Source organism: Nelumbo nucifera, chromosome 8, assembly GCF_055504915.1.
Source record: "Nelumbo nucifera cultivar China Antique chromosome 8, China Antique-T2T, whole genome shotgun sequence".
Classification (NCBI taxonomy): Eukaryota; Viridiplantae; Streptophyta; class Magnoliopsida; order Proteales; family Nelumbonaceae; genus Nelumbo; species Nelumbo nucifera.
The window spans coordinates 22,359,344-22,386,899 of NC_142656.1; the positions used below are offsets into that span (position 1 = coordinate 22,359,344).

Consider the following 27,556-nt stretch of genomic DNA (forward strand, 5'->3'; position numbering starts at 1 on the left):
TCAGAATTGATCACCTTTGATGATAATTAGGAAGGCACGTGTGACCAAGTATAAGAATTAGAATTTGAAAGAGCATGGCGAGCAACTTGATGAACGGCCAAGCTACTGCTTCGAAGTGTAAACTGTACTGAGCAATGAATTTCCTTTTATTAAGTCTTATGTTTAAGGTATTAATTCTCATTTTCTATCATAAATCTTATATTTAATTTATTTTTTTCATCAATTAATTTTACTAGTTAGATCTGAATTCAATACTTTTAACAATATTCATTCTTTTTTAAATTGACCAAGGAATACAACCATTCTTCCTTCTAGGTGGTGCATAAGAAATTCAAACATCTGAGTGAAATAGATCAGTCCATTATGTCATAGTTAAACAACAAGTTTTTTAAATAAAAAATAAAAACAAGCATTGAAAAAAACAACATTATAGAAAATTTTGGGCATATCTCTAATTTTTTTCTATTAAACATGTTAAAAAGCATAACACTTCTTTTTATTGACGATGGAAATGAGATGCAAAATTTAAAACTGACCCAAAAATGAAATTATTTTCTAGTTTGGTAACAAGTCAGTTTTTGGCCAAATGTGTTAACAATTGTCATAATTAAATAATAAAAATTAAAAAGAAGACAAAAATACAAATAATTTGTAAAAATCAAGAATTTTATAGAAAGCATTTGGCCTCATCTCTAAAATTTTATATTAATCACATCAAAGAATAAAAGTGTGGTAAATAATAATTGTTTTTATTGATGATGGAAATGAAATACAAAATTTAAAAGTGACCCCCAAAATGAAATTGTTTTTCCATTTGGTGGTGCGTCAATAGTTCAACCTTTTGAGTCAAATGTGCCAACCATTGATGTAATATCTACATAATAAAATTTAAAAAAAAAAGATAAAAATATAAAAAATACAGAAATTTATTAGAAAATATTTGGACACATATCTAATATCATATATTCATCATATTAAACAAAAATAAGTGTGATAAATAAGAAATATTTTTATAAACATAAAAATATAAAAAAATTATGAAAAATTTAAACACATATTATTATTACTATCGTCATCATCATCATCTAAGCTTACCACATGCAAAGAACATGCATGTTTAAAATGTTATACAACTAAATAGTGACATAGATTATAAGTATAGAAACCAATAAAAACTGATGCAACTAAGAATCAAACGACTCGGCCAAAAGTCGAAAGAGTGGCCGGAGCCTAACAAAAGAAGTCACTACAATGACTTGGCTCCCATACTTGAGACAATAGTGTATTCGAGGTAGTTTTAGAGTAAACTCTGAAGTTGCCAAAGTTATAGCTATACTTGCAGTCATTAAGATGGTGAATGGTAGGAGCTCGGGTTTTGTCCTCACAAAATTGTTTCTTACAACACTTCAGCTGTGCACCGGAAACATTTTCCCATTAATGAAAACATACAAATACGAAGATGTTCCCAATGCACAGCTGCAATTATTGTGAGAATAGTATAAGAACCAATTTATTTTGTGAGGACCAAATCTGATCTCGAGATAGAGGTAAGGTGAATGTGAGTCCCACAGACTATACCATAAAAAACCTATAGTTGTGCGGTTTGATCCTATGCCTCTCCTTTCGGATGCAATAGTTGGCTTTTTTTTTTTTGAAAAAACTTTGTCTCCTAATTTTTAAACTTCTTTATGGCTTTGGAACATGATATTGTGAAAAGTTCAAAGAATTGAGGAAGTTAATTCTTATGAAGTCATACTTACACCTAGACCTATGCATGCAGGTCTATTTACACCAATATATATATATTTTGTTTTAAATACTACACGTTACATACATTAAAGGGGAACTGGGAGTGAGGCAGAGACAGAGCACATGATGCTCACTAATTAACCATGCCATAGAGAATCCATAGTTCCATGGGTTTGATAATATGACTCTTATTTGGAACAATACTTAGATCCTACCTAGTTGGAGGACATGCATCTAACCACATGAATTTTGTGTTAATTTTAGGGTTTAATGTTAAGGATTAGGACTTCAGGATTCAGGATTTAGATGTGAAAATCGAGAGGGTAGGAGCAAGGTAAAGCCCCTTATAGCCTATAGGATGCCAAGTAGGGATTGCAATGTCCACCTAGCAAGTACCTGCCCCTACCCACTTTAAGATTTCACAAGTAGTACATGTATGGGTAGGGTATAGTATTAAGCTAAACCCAACACTCTCCAATTGGTGCAGTTCGGAAAACAAATCACATTCAGAGAAGCTTCAAAGAAAAGAACCAAAGCTAAAAAAATAGGAAGAAGATCAATTCTTCACTGAATAATTAAGAAAAAACCAATATAACTACCTCTAGCTTAGGCTTGCTACTCTTTATATAGAGTTCTTTACACCCGTATGCTTCCTAGAAGAAAGTTTCCTAATTTAATTGAACACTCCTCATTAAAATTCTATTAAGTCTCTTCAAAAAAGAAAGTCCTAATTGAACACAAATTTGCAAATCCCGTTATGATCATAACTTAGTAAGTGGGAATCAAGATAGCTAGATACAAAATTCTTACAATGAAACTATTTTGGTAAATACAAACTAAGATGGGTCATCGAAATCAAACTTGGCAAATGTTTACTCAGTTGGGTCAAATCCCATAGTGCATCACCAACCTACATATTGTTGTTGTAAGGCAAATAAACTTAGGCATTATGTGTTCTAAGTTAATAATGTTTTAAATCTTATGTAAAAGATAAATGATAAAGTGATAGTGGTTGCGTATTTTCTATATTTTTCAGTCAAATAATTGGAAATTTGATGTTTGTTCATGTTATTTTGTTTGCTCATAGCTTATATAACATAAAATTAGACGTGGGTTTTAAATGTGGGGAGGGTAAAATCAGGGAAGATTTGGATTCTAAAAATCTAACCGTTTACAAGTTTTTGTGAGGGTATGGGTTGGAAGATTTGGAAAAATGAAGAATCTAAAACTTACAAATCCCTCTTCGAACCTGCTCCATTGTCATTTGCCTAGTTACAATCTAGATGGTGGGGTCAGCGGACAAAAAAGAAATGATAAGTCCTTTTTTTCTTTTGCTTTGTAAGTTGGAACATGATGTTACTAAATAATCAATCAAAAAAAATTTTCAATCTCCTACCCACACATTACTACACCTTCACATTGAGAACATCTCCTGTATTTATATATTACCATTCATGGAAGATGTTCCCAATGTACTAGTGTAGTGTCTTATACGTAGGTGTGGGTAGGGGCATATCAAATAGGTAGGTTCTACCCATAACTGAATGGAATTGACCTCAAATCGGCCTTGAACCGACCCTACCCAATCTGTCAAAGGGTAGGGTTTGGTTCCAAATTCTTGGAACTAACCCTCCACCAATGCCAGTTCTAGGGTCTAAGGATTTACTCTACTCAAACCAACCCGATGAACCGACCTTGGTGGAACCTGCCTTGTAGCCGAGCTTGCCTTGAAATAAACCCCAAAATACTTTTTGGGATATAAAGATTTGAACCCAAGCACTCATAGTTACAAAGGTCATGATCTCACTTGACCATTAAGTTAATTAAGTTATTTGATCATTTGTTTTTATTTTAATATGTAAATGTATACAATAAGTAATGTAAAAGATAATATTTACAAAATTTATATTTATATTATAAATTTTGAACCATATAATAATTATCTAAATATTAAATTACCCAATTTAATCAATAAAGATAATATAAGTTTTAAACTATATATTATATTTATTGAAAATCAAGTTTAAAAAAAAGCATACTTCTTTTCTTTTTTAAGGGGAAAAAAGAAAGAACAAATTTCACAGGTAGACACTAGAATTGATCTCGAAACCATCAAGACCAAAATTGATCCTAGAACTGAGAGATCGCATAGGTTAAAACAATGTTTCAATCAAATAAGAACAAAACATTGTTCACCTTCTTCCTCCTCCAAACCACCTAACACATCTCTCTCAAGACTAATAAATATTGATCATAGATCTCTACTTTTTTTGTTCACCCTTGTAGTTGTTGGCTTGCTGCAAGCAAAAAAATGGCAAAGCCCATTCTTTCATTTTTGTATTCTGTTCTATACATCTCACTTCTCCACTTAACATACTTGCAGACCTCTTCCAATCCCGATTTCAATGCTTTAATGGCATTCAAAACTGCTTCAGATACCTCTAACAGACTTAATAGCTAGAACCAAATTGTCAATTCGTGTACTTGGTATGATTTTTCATGTGTTCTTCTAACTATTTCATAAGAACTCATAGTAGCTCTTAACGCAGCGTGGAAGCAATGAGAACCAGAGCTGGCTATGCAAGCACCGGGCATTCGCTAGCACCTAGCGAATAACACCGATTTCTCTAGGAGAGAGAAAAGGTGGCGAAAACTCAAAGAAGAGAACTCAAGAAAATCTGAAAATCTGAAGTATGAATTGATGAGCCACTTTGGGAAAATAGCAGTATTTATAATACATTTGGAAATTGTAAAAGAACTAGGAAATAATAACAAGGATAGATCTAAATATCCAATCTGATAGGATCGAACTCTCCTTGGTTGATCTCCACCGTCCGATCTCCCTAGATGCATGGATCTTGGATTATCTTGTTAATCTTGATGCTTCTTGGAGTCTTTCTTGATAATCTTGGAAGAGCCTTGCATTATCCTGCTAATCTTGGAAGAGTCTTGCTAATCTTGGATTCTTGGATCCCTTGCTTATCTTGAATTCTTGGATCTTAGTTAACTTATCCTTATCCTAGGAGTTGCCGCCCCTAGGGATGAGATGGGCCTTGTGATGGGCCTCCATCATTCTCCCCCACTTGGAGAGAACTCGACCCCGAGTCGTGACAAGGGTAGGCGAGTGTTATTTCCAGCAGGTACCGATGAAGGTCAGCAACGTTGAAGGTCCTGGACATACCCATATGATCTGGTAAATCTACTACATAGGCATTGTCATTAATCTTCTTCACGACCTTATATGGACCATACTTCCGAGGCTTCAACTTGTTGTAAGTACCTACGGGAATCCTTTCCTTCCTTAAGAAGACCATAACCTCATCACCTACATCAAACACTTGAGGTCGGCGGTGCTTGTCTGCGGCCATCTTGTACTTGGCATTGGATTGCTCTAGCTTCTGCTTCACGGCTTCGTGGACGGACTGGACTTGTTCTGCCATCTGTCCTGCTGAGATATTTGCGCTGGGTACTCTGGATAGCTTCACTAAGTCCAGTGCATGGTTAGGGACCTTCATGTATACAATGGAGAATGGGGATCTTCCTGTAGAACTGTGCACTACATTGTTATAGGCGAACTCAGCCAGGGCAATGGCGAAGTCCCACTGTTTTGGCCTTTCCCGGCATATGCTGTGGATTAAATTCCCTAAGGTCCGGTTTACCACTTCTGTTTGTCCATCTGTCAGCGGATGGGTTGTACTGCTGAAATTAAGTGATGAATCAAACATCCTCCACAGGGTCATCCAAAAGTGACTGAGGAACCGTGTGTCATGATCTGAAGTGATGGTCTTGGGTACCCCATGTAAGCGGACAATCTCTCTGAAAAATAATTTGGTTGTTGCGGATGCATCTGCTGTTTTCTTGCATGGGAGGAAGTGAGCCATTTTTGAGAATCTATCAACCACCACGAAGACAGAGTCCATGTTCCTCTGGGTCTTTGGCAAGCCTAGCACAAAATCCATGGACAAGTCTTCCCATATAGCAGTAGGAACGGGTAGGGGCATGTAGAGACCTGTGTTCTGGGTTTGTCCCTTAGCTGTTTGACAAACATAGCACCTGCGTACGATGGTAGACACGTCCCTTCTTAATTTCGGCCAGTAATATCGCCCCTTAACTGCTTCTACTGTTTTGTCCCTTCCCAAGTGTCCTGCTAATCCACCCCCATGCAAATCCCTGATGATCTTTTCGCGGAGGGAGGTGCAAGGGATACACAGTTGTTCCCCTTTCATAAGGAACCCATCATAAATAAAGAAGTCCTCTGCTGGCTGGTTAGTCACACATTTCTCCCATACCTGTTGGAAGTCTCCATCTTGGGCATATAAGTCCTTTAGGCACTCAAAACCCACAATCTCAACACTGAGGGTCTTGATGAGAGCTACACGCCTGCTATGTGCATCAGCCACTTTATTTTGCTGTCATGTCTTATACACAATTTTATATGGGAACTTGTCTAGGAAAGCAGACCATCTGACATGTAAATCACTTCTTAATTGCTTTTGCCCACTAAGATATTTTAGGGCTTGATGGTCAGTGTAGAGAACAAATTCTTTTGCAATTAAATAGTGTTCCCATGTTTTCAGGGCTCTAACCACAGCATAAAACTCCTTGTCGTAAGTAGACCACTTTCTCCTGGCTTCACATAATTTTTCACAAAAGAAAGCAATGGGTCTTTTCTCTTGAGACAATACAGCCCCTATGCCAACTCCACTGGCGTCACATTCAACTTCAAATAATTTATTAAAATCTGGCAAGGCAAGAACAGGAGTAGTACATAACTTTCCCCTTTTTCAAGCATTCAGTAATGGGAGCCATGATACTACTAAAATTCTTAATAAAGCGCCTATAGAAGGTTGCCAACCCATGAAATCGCCTGACATCTGTGACAGTGGATGGGGTCAGCCACTCCCTAATGGTTTTCACCTTTTCCTCATCTACTTTCACACCATCCTTGCTTATAATAAATCCCAAGAATAATAAATTATCATTCATAAAGATGCATTTCTTCAAATTAGCATATAATTTATTTTCCCTCAATGTTTTCAGGACCTCCCTAATATGTCCCACATGCTCAGTGATAGATTTGTTGTATATCAAAATATCATCAAAATAGACTACCACAAATTTACCAATGAAGGGGCGCAATACCTGGTTCATCAGCCTCATGAAAGTGCTGGGTGCGTTGGTTAGTCCAAAGGGCATGACTAACCACTCGAACAAGCCATCTCTAGTCTTGAAGGTTGTCTTCCATTCATTTCCGGGACGGATCCTGATTTGATGATATCCACTCCTGAGATCTATTTTTGAGAAAACTACAGCTCCGCTTAGTTGGTCCAGCATGTCGTCCAACCTAGGAATGGGAAATTTGTACCCAATGGTGATCTTGTTAATGGCCCTGCTGTCGATACACATTCTCCAACTGCCATCCTTCTTAGGTGTTAATAAGGCAGGTACTGCACAAGGACTCATGCTGATTTGAATGTGTCCTTTTTTCAATAATTCTTCTACCTTTTCTCGTAAGATTTCATTCTCCTTAGGACTCATCCTGTAATGTGGGAGGTTAGGTAGACTAGCAGCTGGAACAAAATCAATATGGTGCTGTATATCTCTCATGGGAGGGAGTTCATTTGGTAAATCCTCTGAAACTACATCATTAAATTCATCCAGTAGTCCTTGTATTTCAGCTGGAATTGTATTTTCATCATTAACATCTTCTCCCTTTACTACTAACAAATGTATCTCATGAGTATCCTTACATTCTTTAACAAATTCAGCATGATGATGGGTGATGGTAAGGAAATTCTTTTCATGTGCCTTTGGAGTATTTGTAATACTTTTTTCTGCTATGGGTAACAAAGTATAACGTGTACCTTCTTTTTCAAGTTGGTAGGTATTCTTCCTACCCATGTGCCTTGCATCTGTATCAAATTGCCAAGGCCTCCCTAACAAAATATGGCAAGCATCCATATCTACAATATCACAATATGCTTCATCATGGTACTTACCAATTGAAAAAGGTACCTTGCAGCGTTCTTCCACTCGTACGCCACCTCCTTCCTTGATCCACCCAATTGTGTACGGGTTGGGATGTTTTTCAGGAATCAGCTGTAATTGTTGGATGACATCCCTGCAAATAATATTTTCCTAACTACCACTGTCAATAATTAAATTAAATAATTTTCCCTTGACAGTACATCTGGTACAAAATAATCTATGCCTTTGAGAAGTATCCTTATTTTTCTGGGACAACATTAATTTTCTTACCACACAAGTATATTCCTCATGTTCATATGGACCCTCTTCATCCTCCCCATCAGGCCCACAATATACTTCCTCCTCAATACCTTCTTCCTCCTCCCTTTCTACCATATTAACTGCCTTCCTCCTGGGACAGTCATTGGATCTATGTCCCACCTCATTGCATTTAAAACATTTAATAGGAGCAGGCCTTGCATAAGGGTTATTGGGTTTAGGATGGTTGGAAGGATTACCTCGAGTATGTCCTCGTGTAGTAGCCTTACCGGCGTTATTTGTGCTTGTCGGGTGAGAAGGTTGTACTGCTGGGATTGATTTGTTCCTGTCGACAGTTGTCGGTCTGTTGTCGCTCCCGCTGTACCAGCAGTAATTATCACTGCACGCCTTGTCTTGGAACATTAATTCTGCTTTCAAGGCTAGGTTCCTTGCTTCTTGCACACTAAGAACCATTTGTACACCAATTTTGTCTCTGATGGACGGTCTCAAACCGCTTAGATAACGGGCTACCTGCTGGTTATCTCTTTCAGATAATTGGTTTCTTTCAGCTAATCTCAAAAATTCATATGTATATTCGTTAACACTACGAGAACCCTGTGCATACCTCTGATAAGATTCAAACATATATTGTTCATAGTCAGGAGGTAAAAATCTACCTCTGATTAATTGTTTCATGCGCCTCTAGGTTCGAACAGGACCCCTTCCTTCTCTCATCCGAGTCTCTCTCATCTGTTCCCACCAAACAGATGTGCCTCCCTTTAATCGGAAGGCTACTAATTTTACCCTTCATTCCTCTGGTATTTCCATGTAATCAAAGAACCTATCGACTTCTGTGATCCAATCCAGAAGTCCCTCTATACCAAGATCTCCACTAAAAGTAGGAATATCTACCTTGAGTTTAAATTCATCATTATTCCTATGAGGATTGAAATTACCTTGATTGTGCCAATTTCTACCGTTTCTGTTGTTGCTGGGAAGAACTGGAGCACCACCAAATTCGAAATCATCATCACTGTCGTCGTCAAGAACTGGACGTCGAGACGCAGTAGCGACGGGTGGTCTGTCGTAGTCGTCTCCTTCGATCTGCTGTGGATTTTCCTGGTTCCGTGGGACAACCTCCCGTAACAAGGTTTGCAGTTGTTCAGTCACCTCTGCCAACTGCCGTTCGATGTTACGTGTGACTGTACGCTGCTCTTCGATTGCTCTCCAAACAGTTGGGAACCCCTGATCTCTGTCACGGGGTGGGTTGCGACTGCTACTGTCTTGGTTGGCCATTTGACTGGGTGAACTCCCTACTCTGATACCACCTGACGCAACGTGGAAGCAATGAGAACCGGAGCTGGCTATGCAAGCACCGGGCGTTCGCTAGCACCTACGAATAACACCGATTTCTCTAGGAGAGAGAAAAGGTGGCGAAAACTCAAAGAAGAGAACTCAAGAAAATCTGAAAATCTGAAGTATGAATTGATGAGCCACTTTGGGAAAATAACAGTATTTATAATACATTTGGAAATTGTAAAAGAACTAGGAAATAATAACTAGGATAGATCTAAATATCTAATCTGATAGGGTCGAACTCTCCTTGGTTGATCTCCACCGTCCGATCTCCCTAGATGCATGTATCTTGGATTATCTTACTAATCTTGATGCTTCTTGGAGTCTTTCTTGGTAATCTTGGAAGAGCCTTGCATTATCCTGCTAATCTTGGAAGAGTCTTGCTAATCTTGGATTCTTTGATCCCTTGCTTATCTTGAATTCTTGGATCTTAGTTAACTTATCCTTATCCTAGGAGCTATCGCCCTTAGGGATGAGATGGGCCTTGTGATGGGCCTCCATCAGCTCTTCTCCAAACTCAGAAGGAGGAGGAGGAGGAGGAAAAAGAAAATTAGAGACCTAAGATGGGGAGATTTGTTTCAGTGATCTGAAGGAAGAAGTAGATGAATAATGTTTCTACCCTTTTTTGTATTTTTTTAAATTACCTTATTCTAGAAATTATGTTAATTTTTTTTTTTATTAATAACAAGACCCAAAAGATAAAAGTTGCCCTTATCAGCTATAATCCATTAATTCCAACTGAGGTTCTGCCACCAACCCATACTCACCCCTGTGTAGGAATGGCAATTTTACCCACAAAATCGGGTCCCCAATCTGAGCCGCCCCCAACGGGGCGGATTTTCCCCAATCACAAATGCATACGGGTCGGTCTCGGGGAATTTTCTTTTGCCCCGGACCGGGGATGGGGTCTGCTTATAAATCCCCTGACCCGTCCCGACCCCAATTGTGAATTACAAACATACCCTTTTATATATAATGTATTAAGGTATTGGGTTAAGACTTGCCTCTTGTTTCCCTCAACACTTTAACAATGATTATTCACTATTCGTCTTCCTTCAACCTTCGCTCATATAGAGAGATATTGAGTCAGAGACTTTGCCTACCAACTGGAGAGAAGAGGAACCGCCGACCGCTGGGCTCCGCCGCTGCCATAGCACAGAGGAACCGCAGACTATCGGGCGTCGCACGGCCACAGTGATTCACTCTTCAGTCTTTGTCTTCGAGACTTCTCAGTCTAACAGTCTTCCTTCGATCTTCATAGTGAATCAATTGATTGTCCATTACCAGCCTTCCTTCGTTCTTCGTTCATAGCAACAGACTTCCCAGTCTTCCTTCGTTCTTCCATCTTCACTGTGTTTCTTGATACTTTCATTGTCCATTACCAGCCTTAAACCTTTATTACAGTTTGGGTTTTCCATTTTTTGCTTCCTCCATCTTTTCTTATCATGTGATTGCCTCAGAGAAAACTAATGAGAGTAGACAGGAGAGAAACGAATGAAAAAACTTGTACATAGAGTTTTCATGGATCTCAGTATCCCGTGGGTCATATACTAATAGGTTACAAAGCCCGAGTTGTTCAGTTTGGATTTCCTACTAATTTTAATATGCTCTCTTCGTTGTGTTTCAATTGAACCAAAAGGTGTGTATTAGCACAAGAGCAACCTGTTCATCTTTGTTTCAGTTAAGAACATTGAACTTCGTCACTATTATAGGGACTGAAGCAAATTGATGCATTACGGTGATCCAAATTTCCAGGAGGAAAACAAAAAATTCTCAAGTTATTGATTTAAACTTGCTTACAAGTTCTAAGTTTTTTTTTATCAGTGAAGTTCTAAAAATCACTAAAAAATAAACACGGATATATTTTGTTACTTTCAAATTAATTTTACAGTGAAATGAACGGCCATTAGGCTATTACCCGTCCCAAGTTCAATGGTTGTGGGGCAGGGACATGTCGGAGATTTCCCATCCCCGATACCAGGGATAAGGCGGGGACAAGTTAAGGGATTTTAGCCACGGGATTGGTGCATTGGGTGGGGGTAATTGTTATTTTGAAATGTTGTAGGTTTGTGATGGAAATCAGAATATTGCAGTGGGTCTGTCCGTACTTTTCCGAAAAATTAAACTCTCGGACTGAGAGAGAGAATGTTTGAGTCCGAGGCGGTCACTTTGTGCGAGAAAAATACTTACCCCTCCCTCCCAAGACCCCATATGGCCAGACGGCTATAGCCAACATCGGTAATGGCCAAATCTTTTTGATAAACCACTCCAAAAGAACGAACACTGGATCAATGCTCCATTCATGTCGGCGAGTGTTTTGAGTAGACTTGACCCTCTGCCATGCTTGCCATATTTATTCCGTATCAACTACCACTCCTTCCCATATAACTGCCTTTTGAACTCATGTTCCTCACTAGCAGAGCTCAAACAAATCCATGCCCGAGTTCTAATGGATGGGTTCTCACAACACCTTCACTTAGCCACAAAACTCATCACTCTGGCGGGGATACTGGCCCCGACCATGGACTACGCTCGTAAACTGTTCGACCGAGTTCCTCAACGAGACGCCTTCCTCTGGAACACTTTGATCAGGGGATATGCTGATATGGGTCCTTGCGAAGAAGTTTTTGTTCTTTACAGAAACATGCATTTGTCCGGACTTTTACCCGATAACTACACTTTCCCATTTGTAGTCAGGTCCTGCGCCGTTCTCTCCGCTCTCAGAGAAGGGAAAGAGGTGCATTGTAATATAATTAAGAATGGATTTGATTCGGATGTTTTTGTTCAGAGCTCCTTGGTGTCGATGTACTCTCAAAGTGGGGAGACTAAGGATTCAGAATCGATTTTTGATGAAATGATTGTGAGAAACATAGTTTCTTGGACGGCTATGATCTCAGGTTATGTTCAAAATGGATTCTATAAAGAGGGATTGAGTGTTTTCAGGAGGATGGTGGCTTCAGGAACTCAACCCAATGCGGTCACACTTGTCAGCATCCTTCCTGCCTGTGGTGGTTTGGAAGTTCTCAATTTGGGAAAACTGATTCATGGGTATGGAGTTAAATTGGGTGTGGATTCTGATACCCCGTTAGTAAATTCTTTGATTTCCTTATATGGTAAATGTAGGAATGTTGATATAGCTCGATCTCTGTTTGATCAGATGGTGGCCCGGAACTTGGTCTCCTGGAATGCCATGATTGGTGCATATGAACAGAATGGTGCATCTAGGGATGCAATTAAGCTCTTCCGCAGGATGCGAAATGAGAAGGTGGAATTCGATTACATCACAACGGTTAGCTTAATTTCCGCTTGTGCTAGTATGGGGGCACTCAACACAGGAAAATGGGCTCATGAGCTTGTTACAAGCAAAGGACTCGAGATCAATGTTTCAATCACCAATGCACTTATAGACATGTATGCTAAATGTGGAAGCATAGAATCGGCTAGGGATGTTTTTGATAAGTTGCCTAAAAGAAGTGTGGTTTCTTGGACTGCTATGATTGGAGCTTATGCAGCTCATGGGTATGGAGAAGATGCACTCAAACTCTTCTCAAAGATGCAAGAGGAGGGAATACAACCGAATAGCTTCACCTTTACTGCTGTCTTAACAGCTTGTAGGCATTCAGGTCTTGTTGAAGAAGGGAGGAAGCATTTCGAGAGCATGACCAGAGACTACTTGATTGCACCTGGTTTAGAGCAATGTGCATGTATGGTAGACCTTCTTGGCCGAGCTGGTCGGTTAACTGAGGCTTACGAGTTCATCAAGGGAATCCCAGTCGAACCAGATGCTGGTGTCTGGGGTGCTTTGCTTGGTGCTTGCAGAATTCATGGGAATGTTGAGCTGGCTGAACTTGTGGCTGAACATCTTATCCAATTAGACCCTCAAACTGTTACATACTATGTGCTTCTATCAAATATCTATGCAGAAGCTGGTAGGTGGGAAGATGTAGCGAGGTTGAGAGAGCTGATGAAGGAGAGAGAGTTGAAAAAAATTCCAGGACGCAGCCTTGTAGAAATAAACCGGAGGTTCCATGCATTTCCTTCAGGCCCAAAACCACACCAGTAATGACAGATAATAGATTTGATTCTCCTATGTTTTTCACACCCATTCCAATGGAGCTCTTCCCAAGATCCCATTGTTCATATTTGTAATTGGTTGCAACAAAGGTTGCCAATACACCTTTGCGGATTATGATTGGGGAGTACACAGATAGCTAAAGAGCAAGCTAATCAAACAAAGTGGGCTTGTATCATTTTTTATGTTACAGACATAATAGAAAAGCCAAGAAAAATGACTTGGTGAGATACAGGTTTAATTTGGAGATTCCAAATATTGTACTTATTTATATGTTTATAGAATGAATAAAGCAAAATTCTTTGTTTATTTTTGTATGTTCTTGTTCTATATTTTTGTGCTAACTTGCCAAAAAAATACAAGCTCAAAACCCAAGTAGTAGATTTTGAGTTCTAAAGGAGTAACTGCAGTCCAAAACATGGGAAGAGAGAAGTACTATTTTGCTCTCATCATTGCTCAGGGAAGGGGTCAACTGTTTATGATGGCAATGGCCAATAGGATCAAATTGGATCATGTATCAGCAAATAAGAGAGTTCCAACTTCAACAGCAAAGATCTGCTCATGGTCTATGGTATGGACATGCTTCTCTCCCACAATGTGGATATGCATGTTTATGGGTAAGTCACAGATTCGTGAATTTGGGCCGATTTAGCATAAATAAAGAAGCCTATAAAACTCGTTTACATGCAAATCGGGACCAACAAAACTCACACTGTCAACGACTCCCCTGAAGTGGTTGCAGCCTCTATTCATTTAATGCAAATGTTCTCAGTTGACTTTATCCTCCCCATAGAGTTATGTCTTCCATTTTGGAGCCCCCACCACCCCTCCCACTTTGCCAAGAGGGGATCGTAAGTTAAGTTTTGATGGCAGTGCTATAGGGACCCCAGGTGATTGCAGGTATTGGAGGTGTGATTAGAGGGAGGGATGGGACTATCTGCTGGATTTCAAGTGGCCCATTAGGAACAGGTGATTCTACAAAGACTGAAGTCGTGGCAGCTCTCACGGGGATTAAAATGCAAAAGCGTTGGGAATCTTAAGCTTAACAATTGAAAGTGATTCAGCAAACACAATTAAGTGGTTGCAAGGGAAGGCTGAAGGTCCTTGGAGATTGGCGCATTACATTTTTGAAGCAAGAGATATTCTAATATGTTTGCAAGTATAGTTTGAATTCCTAGGGTTCTGAATGTAATTGCTAACGGTTTAGCTTAAGCTGGGATTCATAGGGATTCTTTGTATAGCAATAGTAAGCTTCCTTTGTCACCTGCGTTTTCTTCTTCTCCTTCGTGGACATCTTCTCATGTAATCTGTTTTTTTAATGAAATCTCTGTTACTCTTGCTAGGAAAAAAAATTACCATATATTTGAATGGCAATCATTTTATTTCTATCAAATGACAAATACATTTCAAATTACAGTCATTTAAGCAAGCTGAAATTGGTATGTTCTTCAAAGGTATTCTAACATTTGGGCGCTTGTGACCAGTATAATTACTATGTTGGCCTCTCAAAATGAACTCCTGTGCAAAATGTTGGAATCAATCCGAAACACTGAAATTTTCTGGCTGGATCAATCTGAGGAGCCTAGCATTGGCGAGTGCAAAAGGAACGTGTGAACTTTGAACATTAGTGGTTCAATTTCTGGTTAGATACACTTGCCAGAGAGACCACTAGTCAATTTAGCTTCACACCACCATTTCAGCTTCCTTAACACTACTTGGGATACCAATATCCAACCTCATGGTCGGTTTATATTGTTCTGGTACAACTGCCCCACCCTGCACGCACATCTCCACCACTGCAGGAGCTTGGCCATAGAAGCTCCTAAGCTCCACTTGTAAAGGTGGGCCATTCACATCTAGTACATGCCAAACATACCTTGGTGGTATCAAGTCATCCAGCACAGCCGCTTGCCACCCATGCTGTCCATTCCTCTGTTGGTGCTTGTATGCCCCACAGTTTTGTGCCTTGTGCCCACTTGGACCCACATGCACCTCTGGACAGTAACCACACACCCTCACTGGATACTTCTTCATAAGCTTCAGGGCCCCATCCCTCATCTTCTGCCATGCTTTAAGAGTTGCTTCAGAGAGCAAGGCAACCTCTTCAGAGGTAGATGGAGGAATTATTTCTAAATCAGGAATTTCAGTTAATATTGGTTTTCTATTGGTGTCTGGGATGGGATCTGGTAAATCATCTTCATCCGCATCAATGATCTCACTTTTCCCAACACGGATCACGGGCTTTCTTCTTCTTTTTGTGGGTAGATCAGGCAGATCAAGTCCAGCTTGGACACAAAGCTCAACAATTGCTGGAACCCGTGGAATCGAGAACCTTTCCTCATGAGCAATCCGCCTTCCAAGACGGTCAAAAAGGTGGTATGCTTCAATTGGCAAAAGTACGTCTTCAACAGTTGCTTTTGTCCACTCATGAAGGCCCTTCCGGGCCCCAGCTTTCTGGCCCCTACATGACTTAAATGGGTGACCAACAGGTCCAACGTGGATTTCATTGCACCATCTGCAGAATGAAAGGCATAACCAAATAAGACTAAAGAACATTTGCACAATAAATAACCAACTTAGAAGATATAACTTGGTGCAATAATACAAGACAATCAAGTTGAAGCCCCACTTAGAAATTAAGTATATATTGTAGAATATGCGATGATCTTTTAAACCTCCAAGAACATAAAACATTTCAGATGGTTACAGACATCCAACGTGCACAACATTTTGGATGAATAAATAACTTCCCAAGAACATTAAATACGGATCTTGTTTGCATGAACCATATCTTGGAGTGCATACTGTATTTACAATTTCACATATTGCAGTATGGAGCTCATACTTCCTTTTTCAGATCCCTTTTACATTCCCTCATGTACACATTCCATTTAAATGGATATTTCACGGTTTCCTTTCTTCCAAAAAAAGAAGAAAATTAAGACTGAAACTTACTTGCAAGCATGTACTGGTACCACCTTTATGAGCTTCTTTAGATTGTTGATCAATGTGATTCTCGCATTAAAGACTTCATATGCTACTGGTATAAGACGTCGAACCAGTAACCCATTTCGCGGAGGTGGAACTGGTCTCTTTGGTTGGCCTTTTCTGCTCTTCTGCCTTTCTCTGGCAGCTCTCCTAAGCTCAACTATAGGTATTGGAAAGGGCTTCTTCTCCTTCTTCGAGTAGTACCTAGGTAAATCCGCATTTTGAGGATAATTGTTTTTAATCACAAAAACATCTGAAGAAGGTCGACATGAAACCTGATGCAAGACTCTAAACACCAACGGAAGTTTAAGTTCATTGCCCGCATACTGCAAAGAAAACATGAAGCTTCTTGAGAAAGGGTAAGTTGATATTGCATCACAACCCATGGATTATAATTGACTTGAAAATACCTTAGGCTGCATCAACTGAAGCAATACATTGAGAAAAAAGAAAACGATAAATATGTTAAACAATCAGAAATTGTAAAACAGTATCTACCATGAAAAAATAGGGTACTCATAGGGTAAATTATAGGGATGGTACAGACTTGCCAAACTGGTCCAGGAACAGAGCCTAGGTCTTATGCATCCCATCCTAAAAGATCCATATAGAAACATTGACCGATTGGATGAACTTGTTAAGCTCCTATATGGAACAACTTCTTGGACTTTACCAAACTTTTCTAAGAATTGGAAAGAATGTAGTTTGGTTGAGGGTAATGAACCCACCACCATGTCTGATTATTCACAAGGAGATTGCATATGTAGGAGGACATGAATTTACCATCAAGTCCTCTTCCTAGGACAAAAACAGGGGCTCAGCCCCTATGTTTTCTGCACTGTCTTTTCTTCCTTCTTTTCCTTCTAATGATTGCTGATTTTCTATGCTTTAATATGAATTTAAAAAGTTTACACTTTTTTATGAAAAAAATATATAAAACAGTAATAAGACCAGCAATGTTGTATGCAGCAGACTGCAGAGTGTTGGGCAGTCAAAAAGCATTTCAAAAAAGAATGTGTGGTAGAAATAAATATGCTGAGATGAATAAGTGGAAAAACTAAAAAGACATTATCAGAAATAAAGTCATTCAAAGGAACCTAGAAATAGCTCCAATAGGTGATAAAATAAGAGAGTAGATTAAGATGGTTTGGTACATCACTAGTATGAAGAATCAATCATAAGTTGAAGGGGCTAAAAGGACTAGGGGCAGACCAAAAAGGACATGGGTTGTAGTAAGAAATGATTTAAGCGTTCATAAGTTAACAATGGATATGGCACTAAACAGAACAGAATGGAGAAACAGGATTCATGTAGCTAACCCCATATAGTCGGGGCAAGGCTTATGAAGATTATTGATAATTACTAGTGAAAGATGATTGCTGATTGCCATGAAACCTAGGAAATTACCCAAGGATTCAAGGTTTTTATTAAAAAAATGCATCAACAAGGTGACAAGGCGGCTCCCTGTCACCTAGCCTTGGTGCCTTGCTAACTATGAGAAGCAAGGAAAAGGCTTAAAAAAAGAATTTGGAAATGTAAAGTTTTGGGGTGGATACTTACTAAGAATGCCATTTTCTATACAAGTAACAAAATACTTATGGCACATCTTAGGAATGCATATATTTTTTCCCTAATAAAGAAAGGCATTTATTGAAGAAGACATGAAATATAATATCAATACTTTAGTAGAGAGTGTGTATGTTTTATAAAATATACCTTCCAAGTTATGTTATACCAGTGTCAGGAATGAAATGGCACCCGATACTACATGGACATTTCCAAATATACTCTATAAAATTAACACTCCAAAATATGTAAAGTGGTATGTTTAGTGTTTAGAAAATCATACCACGAAATATGTATTAGAAATTTTGGCAAGACAATAATTCTTGAAGTAGCTTCAAAAGTCAGATAACAATAATATGGGGATCTGAATAGAAACCTCTTGTATGTTATAAGGTCCTCTCCCTTGATCCTCCAGCCCACCCCACTCCCCTCCCTTGTTATCCCCTAGGCCTCTTGTTGAGTTTTGGGCTGATATCACTTGCTTTTTTATGTACATACCATATTTAGGAAGTTACTAGGCCCAAGGCACATTAGATTATGTTTAAGTTAAGAATGTTTATTTAGATTTTACAAGTAGCCGACTTACTAAGGGCATACTTGTCATTGTATTCAGTTTTTATTTGTGAGTATGTAAGCTAATGAAAGGAGTGCCCAGACCTAATTTTGGCTTATCCCATTCTCTTCAATTTCTCTCCTCTTCTCTTCTCTGCATAAACCTTCTCTTCTCTTTCTTTTCGTTTTTCTTACACAGGTTTTCTATCAAAACAAATTTTCTAAATTTTTCAACTTGGTATCAGAGCAAGTTTGCACTTTTTTTGTGGATTTGCAATCCCTTGTAGCTGATCTAGGGTTTAAATCAGGAAGAACTAGAGAAAGGGGAAGAGTCATGATTTAGTAGGACTCTTCAATTTTGACTTAGGAAGTGGCACTCTAGTTTTTTAGAGTTTCTTGAGGTTTTTTGAGGAGGGTGGTTCAAGTCCCAGGCTTTTTGGAGGCCTATAGAGGGAGCAGCAGCCTCCTCTCTTTCTTCTCCTGCTCCTACGGAAAAGGGAATCTTTGGAGGAAAGGGCTCATAGGGTATCAAGAAGGTGTTTGAGGTTTCTAAAGGAGATAAATCTCTTTCTTTTCATCTCAAATTGATTTCCTAATCTGTTCTGGAAGTTATGGAGAGTTGTGGTGTAGAAAACAACTTTGCATGTGAAATGAGACCAGGGGGAGGAGGTGTTAGAGATGTTTTTGGGGCTAGGACCATCACTACAGTCAAGTTAGATGGTACAAACTACTTAGAATGGTCACAATGTGCAAAGATGGCTATTGGAGCTCGTGAGAAATTGGGGTATGTCGCCGGTGAAGAAAAGAAACCTAAGACTAAACTACTCCCAGTGGGTATAGGAGAACTACATGGTGATGACCTGGTTGTGCAATTCCATGCTACCCCATATAAGTAAGAACTTTGTATGGGTTAACACAACTAAGGAGATTTTGGATGGAGTAGCAGAAAGGAAGAACAAGCATATTGTGGAAATAGCAAGAAGCACGATATTGAGCTCTACACTTCCAGTTCATTTTTTGTGGTGATGCAATTCTTATAGCAGTTTTCTTGATTAATCGGGTGCCTTCTCGTGTTCTTAGATATAGCACTCCATTCAGCATTCTTTTTCCCGAGGGGGAGATGTTCCATATTCCTCTAAAGGTTTATGGATGTATGTTCTTTGTCCATGTTTTTGGTCCTCACCGCTTAAAGTTGGACCCTAAGGTGAAAAAATATGTCTTCCTTGGGTATGCATGAAATCAAAAGGGGTATTGTTGTTATGATCCAATCTCTGGGAGTCGGTATGTTACCATGGATGTCACCTTTTTTGAGTCCACACATTTTTTCTCAGGGGGTTCTTCTCAAGGGGAATGTTTTGGGGAAGGAAGTGAGCAATCTATACCACTTCCTGTTCTCCAATGTTTGACCCACCGACTTCACCACCTCCATTGCATCCTGCCTCTCAGTGTTTTACACGACAGTACCTACGACAGCACATGGAGGTTAATTCCACAACAGAGGAACCCACGTCACTCCCTATCGGCTCATCAGAGATTCCAGGTTCGACTGACACAAACCCATGTATGCCTCTTGTTTCCTCTAATGGTTTAGTTCCTATTGATACTACTATCCCTACTCCTAACACCGTTGCAGATGACCTAGATATCCCTATTGCACTTCGAAAAGGGAAGGAGAAGTGTATTGTTCATTGCATCTCACATAATCTTTCCTATAGTGGATTATCTCCTTCCTACCAGGCCTTCCTTTCCTCCCTCGACTCGGTGTCTATACGTAGAAGTGTTAGTGAGGCTTTCTCCAAGCCTAAGTTGGAAACAGCTATGCAAGAGGAAATGGAAGCATTGATTAAAAATTAGACATGGGAGATTGTGGATTTACCTAATGGCAAGGAGACAGTTGGATGTAGATGGGTATATACAGTGAAGTACAAGGCTGATGGAAGCATAAAAAGGTAGCAAGGCTAGTTGCAAAAAGGTACACACAAATTTATGGCATATATTACTTGAAGACTTTTGCACTAGTGGCAAAGATGAGCTCAATCCGAATTCTTTTACCACTAACAGTTACATACTCTTGGCCACTCTTCCAACTTGATGTGAAGAATTTTTTTTTTTACGGGGACTTGCAAGAGGAGGTCTACATGGATCTTCCATCTGGCTTTTACAATAATGTAGATAAAGGAAAGGTATGTAAATTGAAGAAGTCTCTATATGGTTTAAAGCAATCACCCAAAGCTTGGTTTGACAGGTTTAGAAGTGCATTGGTTGTATTTGGCTATACTCAAACTCAATCTAATCATACTCTTTTTTGTGAAAAAGAGGGGGTCACTAGTGTCAGTTTTGATAGTGTATGTGGATGACATTGTAGTCACAGGAAGTGATCTGAGTGAGATTGATACCTTGAAGAAGAACCTGCACAAAGAGTTTGAGATTAAGGATCTTGAGGAGCTGAAGTACTTTCTGGGCATTGAGGTGGCAAGGTCCAATCATGGGATCTTCATCTCACAGAGGAAGTATGTTTTGGATCTACTATAGGAGACAAGAAAACTTGGGGCAAGGGCAGCTAATACACTTATTGATCAGAACCATAGAATAAATGCTTCAAAAGGTGAGCTAGTAAAGGATGTTGGAAGTATCAGAGATTAGTGGGCCGGTTGCTATACTTATGTATGACACGACCAAACATCTCTTATGCAATGAGTGTGGTGAGCCAATACATGCATGCCCCACAAGTTCAGCATTGGGAGGCCATTGATAGGATACTTTCCTATTTGAAGAGACACCTAGATAGAAGCATATTGTTTGCTGACCATGGATAGTTGAAGTTAGAGGCTTACACAGATGTTGATTGGGCAGGGTGCCTAGATGATAGGAGATCCACATCAAGAGTTTGCACTCTTGTTGGAGGTAATCTAGTTTCATGGAAGAGTAAGAAACAAACAGTTGTGGCAAAGTCAAGTGCAGAAGTTGAATACAAAGCCATGGCACATGGTGTTTCAGAGATCATCTGGGTCCATTCCTTGTTAGGGGAAATTGGAGTTGAGGCCGAAGAACCTATGATGCTATATTCTGACAATCAAGCAGCAATTAAAATTACCCACAACCCAGTTCAACATGATAGGACGAAGTATATAGAAATGGATACACTTTATAAGGGAAAGGGTGACATCCGGAGAAGTGTACTTACCATATGTTGCATCTAACTTGCAACTTATTGATGTTCTTACAAAAGGCGTTGCAAAAAACAAGCTGGAGCATGATCTACGCAAATTGGGAATGTGTGACATCTATACCCAACTTGAGGGGGAGTGTTGAGTTTTGGGCTGATATCACTTGTTTTTTATTTACATAGCATAGTTAGGGAATTATTGGGCCCAAGGCCCATTAGTTTATGTTTAAGTCAAGAGTGTTTATTTAGATTTTACAAGTAGCCGACTTACTAAGGGCATACTTGTCATGGTATTCAGTTTTTATTTGTGAGTATATAACCTAATGAAAGGGGCGATCAGACCTAATTTTGTCTTCTCCCACTCTCTTCAATTTCTCTCTTCTTTTCTTCTCTGCATAAACCTTCTCTTCTCTTTCTTTTCCTCTTTCTTACACAGGTTTTATATCAAAACAGATCTTCTAAGGAAGTTTTGGTTGGAATTGGAGGAGTTATCTTGAGAGCTGATTGTTTTCTGATCTGGGCTAATAGTGGTCAAGTCACTGCTAGGGATGCCTCTGAAGCTGAAGTAGAAGCCTTCTTGAGGGTCTAAGATTTGCTAAGTGTTTGATCTCTGGTTTTTTGGTTGTGGAAGGGGGTTGAGAATAGTTATCTGTTGGGAAACAAAGTTGGAGACAGGTCTTTGGAGGATGGCTCACTTCCTGAATGAGATTCACTATCTTTCCTCTTTTCTTGGCTGCTGTTATAGATGGATTCCAAGATCTTTGAATCAAGTAGCTGACTTCTTAGCAAATTCTCATAGGGAGAGGAATTTTTTGTATGGTGCTAATAGCCTAAATTTGTCTTGAATGGGCTTTTTGCTTTTTTGTATCAAAGCCCTTTTTTATAGTAAAAAGAAAATTTTCATTAAAGAAGAAAAAAAGGTACAAGCTAATTAAGTGTCAAGACAACACCTACACAAATCATAAAAACAAAAATGCCGACACAAGATAAACCATCTGAGATACAAATTAGCAACCAAGATTTCCCCAAGACTGTCTTAATTTGACTTGTAAAAAATCTATCAACACCATGACCCAATCTGAAACAAATGACCAACAACCACCACCATCCTAACTGAGCTCCAGACCTTGCCTTCAGACACTTTTCTAATCCTTTCCTTATAATCCAGCAAATAGTGAAAGGTATGCAGTTCCAGATCAGCTTGGTCTTCTTGCTGCCACTGATTTCTGACCATGATGAGAAGTTCTCTGGAGGACTCCATTGATTGAGGTCCTCTTACATCAAAAACTGCTGTAAACTATTCTCAACATATTCTGCACCGGACCTTTTCTCCTTCTCTCGAACCCCACGCATTTCAAGACATCACTTTCATTTTCAGTTTCAGACTTCCCCTTCTTCTCCCACCTTCACTCTTCCACCAACTTCCTCAACTAGGTCTTCTCCCCGCCCTTCCCCTTCCTCCCACGCCTCCCCCCTTCTCCAATAGCTTTCTTTTTATTACTCTTCTCTCCTATTCCTTTCAAATTGCTCTATTGCTTTTCTAACCACACTTTCCCTGCCCAGGAGAAATAACCCAAGAGATTTCCCCACCGCCACCTGTCTCTCCACAAGTTGTTCAATACCCATGTTGCCCCCATTACTTCTCTCCCTTGCCAAACCTTCCTCTCCCTCAAGACCCTCTGATTCCTCTCTCCCCCCCCCCCCCATTAAAGCCTCCATCCCCTCCAACTCCTTCTGAACTTCCACTTCTCTTTCAATACCCATGTTGCCCCCATTACATGCATCTATAAGCTGAAGGAAAGGAATGTCTGTGGCTAAAGTGAAGAAATTGTTTCCATTTTATAATAGAGGACAAGCATCACCTCTACCCATGAGGCGCAGAAGAACACAAAGAGCCTTTCGGAAGGAGGCAAGCCATTAACTGAGTGTATTAAGGACAAGAAACCAGTAAAAAGGACTACAATGGAGAGGTCTGCTTCCAATACAGTTTACTTCTCTCCATCCTTCCATGTAGTAACCCTTCATGGATAGAAAATTTGCCAGAGTATCTAATGCAAGACAGAGAATAGAAAATAATCTTCTTCCTGTGTGAGGCACTCCAGGAAGCTGTTGTAACATTTTCTTTTCTCATCAATAAGATTCATTACCTTACTTTTCGGGAAAAAAGCTTCCTTTCTATTTCCCTTCTTTTGAACTGTTTTATTTCTCGCAGTCCTTGACTTGAAATACCATTTTTGTCCCCCAAATCCATTGTCTTGATGAAGTCAACCAACTCACACTTACTAGCTGACATCATGGCCTGCCAAATCATTTCAAAGATCCAATCTACAGGCTCAAAGAGAGCTTGACTGAAATTGTCTATCCAGCCCAAAGTGCACTTTCCCAACCCACTCATATACAACAATGTCCTTGTAGCCGATGAAACCCTCATACCAAATGCAGACTCATTACCACAGCTCATTTTCCCAACCTGCTCATATCCAACATTGTCCATGTAAACTCACCAGCCATCTCCATTTCCACTATGAATTGGGGAGAAGCACCTAGCATCAAGCCAATATATCTAAGCTAAGAAAAGCCCACAACACACTGGTTTAAAGGGTGATTCAAATTCTTCTGGTCGTCTTACCATAAAAACTAACAAGTTTTTCTTTCTCTGTTGTCTTAGCAGCTTTGTCAGAGGAGCATTAGTGCAAGACCAGATTCCCTAAAGAGAAAGAAACCAAAACAAAGATAAATCCATCCAGTACTGGGACCTTCCTAGCAAAGATTGGGAGAAAAACCTTGACATGGATGAAAATACAGAAGTGGCAGGAAAAATTGGATTTGTTCACAATCATAAGAGTTAGCACTGGAAATCTGTTGAAAGCAAAGTCAGTTCCAAGAATCCATACACTAGAAATCTAGAATTTGGTCATTGGTGGAGCTTTAGCCCTGCAGCTGGATCTCAAGGAAGCAATTGGTCTTGAAAGTAGGAAGGTGATTTTGGAAAAAGATGATATAATCCTCAATTTGTCCCTAAAGTTTCAAAGCAGTCAAATGCAAGCCTACATGAGTCAGATGCTCATGCTTTTCCTTCTTTCTCTCTTCAAGAAACATTTGGCCATTTATTTTTGCAGATCTTGTAATTCTGCAACCTACAATGCAGAATTTTAAAAGGAGGACCTCAAGCATGCTTGTCTTACAGAGAAGGCCAATTTCATGGGGTGCACCTCACCTTGGTTCTTGCTATATATTGACAAAATTAACCTTGAATTTGATCTTGAATAGGTAGTCTGTATATTATAGGCTTGTGCCTACAATGTTTAGAGTTTAAACAGTTTAGCCTATGTAGGATTGAACAATACAAGGCTACAACCTTTGTCTTTCCATGACATTCTAACCAATTGAGTTAATAGGCTTTTCTGAAAAATGTGATCTTTTTCAGAATTTAGATTTGTGTATTGTTATTATTATATTTTGATTTTTGTCCCAAGAACCTTACCTTGTTTAGGCACACCTTGCCTTGCAGCGTGTGCCTTAGGCTCTAGGAACACCATATTCTTTCTCTATGCATATCACTTATAACACACTAGGTTGGCTGCAGTTGGCTAGTCCATTTGGGAGAATCTGAAATTTGATCAATTCATTCTTTTCTAGTCTACTAAATGAGGGGAGAAGCCATAGGAAGAGGGAATAAAAGAGCAACAGAGTACAGTATATTTCTAAATAATGGATAATGGTTTCATTTTATTTCGTTATTGAGATAAGCTTGGGTGACTGCCTTATTCATTTTAGTATAATTAAATAATATCCATCCAACAGTTACAAGTATTGTAGCTTCAAACTCTTACATTGATACCACCTATTGGATGGACAGTAACTATAGAAATTACACTAAAATTGTCCTAATAATTTGGCAAATTGATAGAATTTTAGATGTTTCAATTATGGAATTGGTCTTCCCTATGAAATTATTTTTGATGATATAATTTTCATCCAATGACCTGTGAAAAATGGAGTCAATGGAATGCAAAATGTTCCAACTCTGATTGCAGCATACACATTTAAGTGGCATAGACTCTTCTTTTTTTCTATTTGATTCCTCTTGTTTTGATAAATTAGTAATAGTTGAGCTGATATTTTCATTTTTTATCCAAAACTAAATTTCCAATATTTCTGCCTTTCTGTTGTTCATAAATCAGAAAATTGTAACTGAATCATTTCTTTCAGTTCAACTACAACTTAATCATATGCAAACATAAAATGATTAAGCACCCAACTATATCATGAACAAATGATGTTTTTATATAACAATTACTGGTCAGATTAACACTTGTTATTCTCTTTCTGTACATCTGCTTAACCTAAGTATCAAATTCAGTATACATGGACAGAAAAGAATCATGAAATGTCTACATACCGTGGACGAACCGATCGAACTAAGACCTGCGTACAGGTTCTCTTTTAAAGAAACTCCTTTTGGATGGTACAACACTCTGGATAACCCCAATCTTGGCAATGCCACCCCACTTTTATCATGCACGAAAGCCGCAATACCAGTTGGGTACTGAGAAAAAGCACAAAACATCCCTGAATCCAGAAACAAAATTGCTCAAAACCCATAATTCTCGCAAGAAAAATACTTCAAAGTTATTTGACAACCCAGAAACAGCCATAAACCCCACAACATTGCAACAATAACATTGACGGAAGAAGCGCACGAGATAGAAGCCAAACATCGTAGGAAAGAGAGAAAAGAAAAAGAGAATAATCTACAAGCAAGACTAATAACCTGGGTTTTGTATGCTGTTCGAGTTCAGTGCTTCAGTTTCTTTTACTCGAGCCCGAATGTAAAGCTACCATGTACACTCTACACTGTACAGCGTTATCCGGTGTAAGACTGCAAGCTGATTTTTTCGGTTGGATATCAGGAAATGTGCCAAGCTGAGGGAATCGCTTTGCCCCTAAAAACCGAGCCCATCTCCGGGAAAATCTATGATGGGGAAAAGATACGGTATGAGAAGAGTTTTGACCAATCAAAATTCACCCATGAATTTTGATAAATAACATCTGATTGGCTATTACGATTCCAGTTGATTGGTCATAGCCTGACAACAACATTGGGAAATCTTATGTTAAAATGGGAAGATATTTCCAATGTATGGTTGATGCTTTCAGGAGATCCCGACTTTATGAAAGTTGATGCTGTTTATGTTGTCCAACAGAAATAAATTTTACACCTATTTCAGTTTTGTTTTGTATCTTTTTGTTTTGCACTCTTACTTCGTACAAAATTTGTATGTATTTTTTGTCTCATTTGCACATATTGGTAGTTTGATACTGCAAATTCAAACCAGAATTTACATTCAGCCTATTTGCACTCTCCAATTTAACTCTAATGCATTTCAAAATTTTTATTATATTTTTTGGTAATTCAAAATTTTTATTATATTTTTTGGTAATTCAAAATTTTTATTGCATGTTATACCAAAATTTCAACCAATGAGATAAAAAATGTAACATAATCCGCTAACTTTTCATTGATTCATATTTCACAAGATGTATTTTAAAATTTCACGTGATATATATCTATATAAAACTGATACTTGATTATATAATGTTAATTTATATCTTTAGTCTTTATTTGCATAATGCATAGCACGTGCCCTTATACTGGTTTGTTCATATTTGAATAATTAATGCTATAGCAATTTCCATAGGATACACCATAGTTTTTGTCGTAAAAACAATGTTGTATAGTTAATAATAAATATTTCAAACTGGCTTGAAAACACAAATATTTCAAATTGCTGCAATTTCTACTATACAATCCAAATTATTTTCATAATCAACTTATAAGGGATAATCAGCATTACATCTAAAGATGTTGCATAAGCACT

At 38.8% G+C, this 27,556-nt stretch overlaps 1 protein-coding gene and 1 pseudogene across 1 annotated transcript; one reads left to right on the forward strand and one right to left on the reverse strand.

Annotated features, from left to right (window-relative positions):
- Window positions 1-11,851: 11,851 nt before the first annotated feature.
- On the forward strand, window positions 11,852-13,393 carry LOC104609197 (putative pentatricopeptide repeat-containing protein At3g11460, mitochondrial pseudogene; annotated as a pseudogene).
- A 1,369-nt stretch (window positions 13,394-14,762) lies between these two features.
- On the reverse strand, window positions 14,763-26,707 carry LOC104609102 (APO protein 2, chloroplastic). Its single transcript, XM_010275318.3, has 4 exons — window positions 26,449-26,707; window positions 26,077-26,246; window positions 16,358-16,716; window positions 14,763-15,917 (listed from the first exon to the last, which is right to left on the reverse strand). The coding sequence occupies exons 2-4, from the start codon at window positions 26,242-26,244 to the stop codon at window positions 15,086-15,088; spliced, it is 1,359 nt and encodes a 452-aa protein (XP_010273620.1). The 5' UTR covers window positions 26,245-26,246; window positions 26,449-26,707; the 3' UTR covers window positions 14,763-15,085.
- Between the last annotated feature and the right edge of the window lie 849 nt (window positions 26,708-27,556).

Bases quoted from the DNA above. Each gene is read 5' to 3' on its own strand.
- LOC104609102 (XM_010275318.3), bottom strand. From the start codon at position 26,244: ATGTTTTGTGCTTTTTCTCAGTACCCAACTGGTATTGCGGCTTTCGTG. The intron at 16,717-26,076 runs GTATGTAGACAT...TTTTCTTTGCAG, and splicing joins GTTCGATCGGTTCGTCCACG to TATGCGGGCAATGAACTTAA. The intron at 15,918-16,357 runs GTAAGTTTCAGT...TTCATTCTGCAG, and splicing joins GTACCAGTACATGCTTGCAA to ATGGTGCAATGAAATCCACG.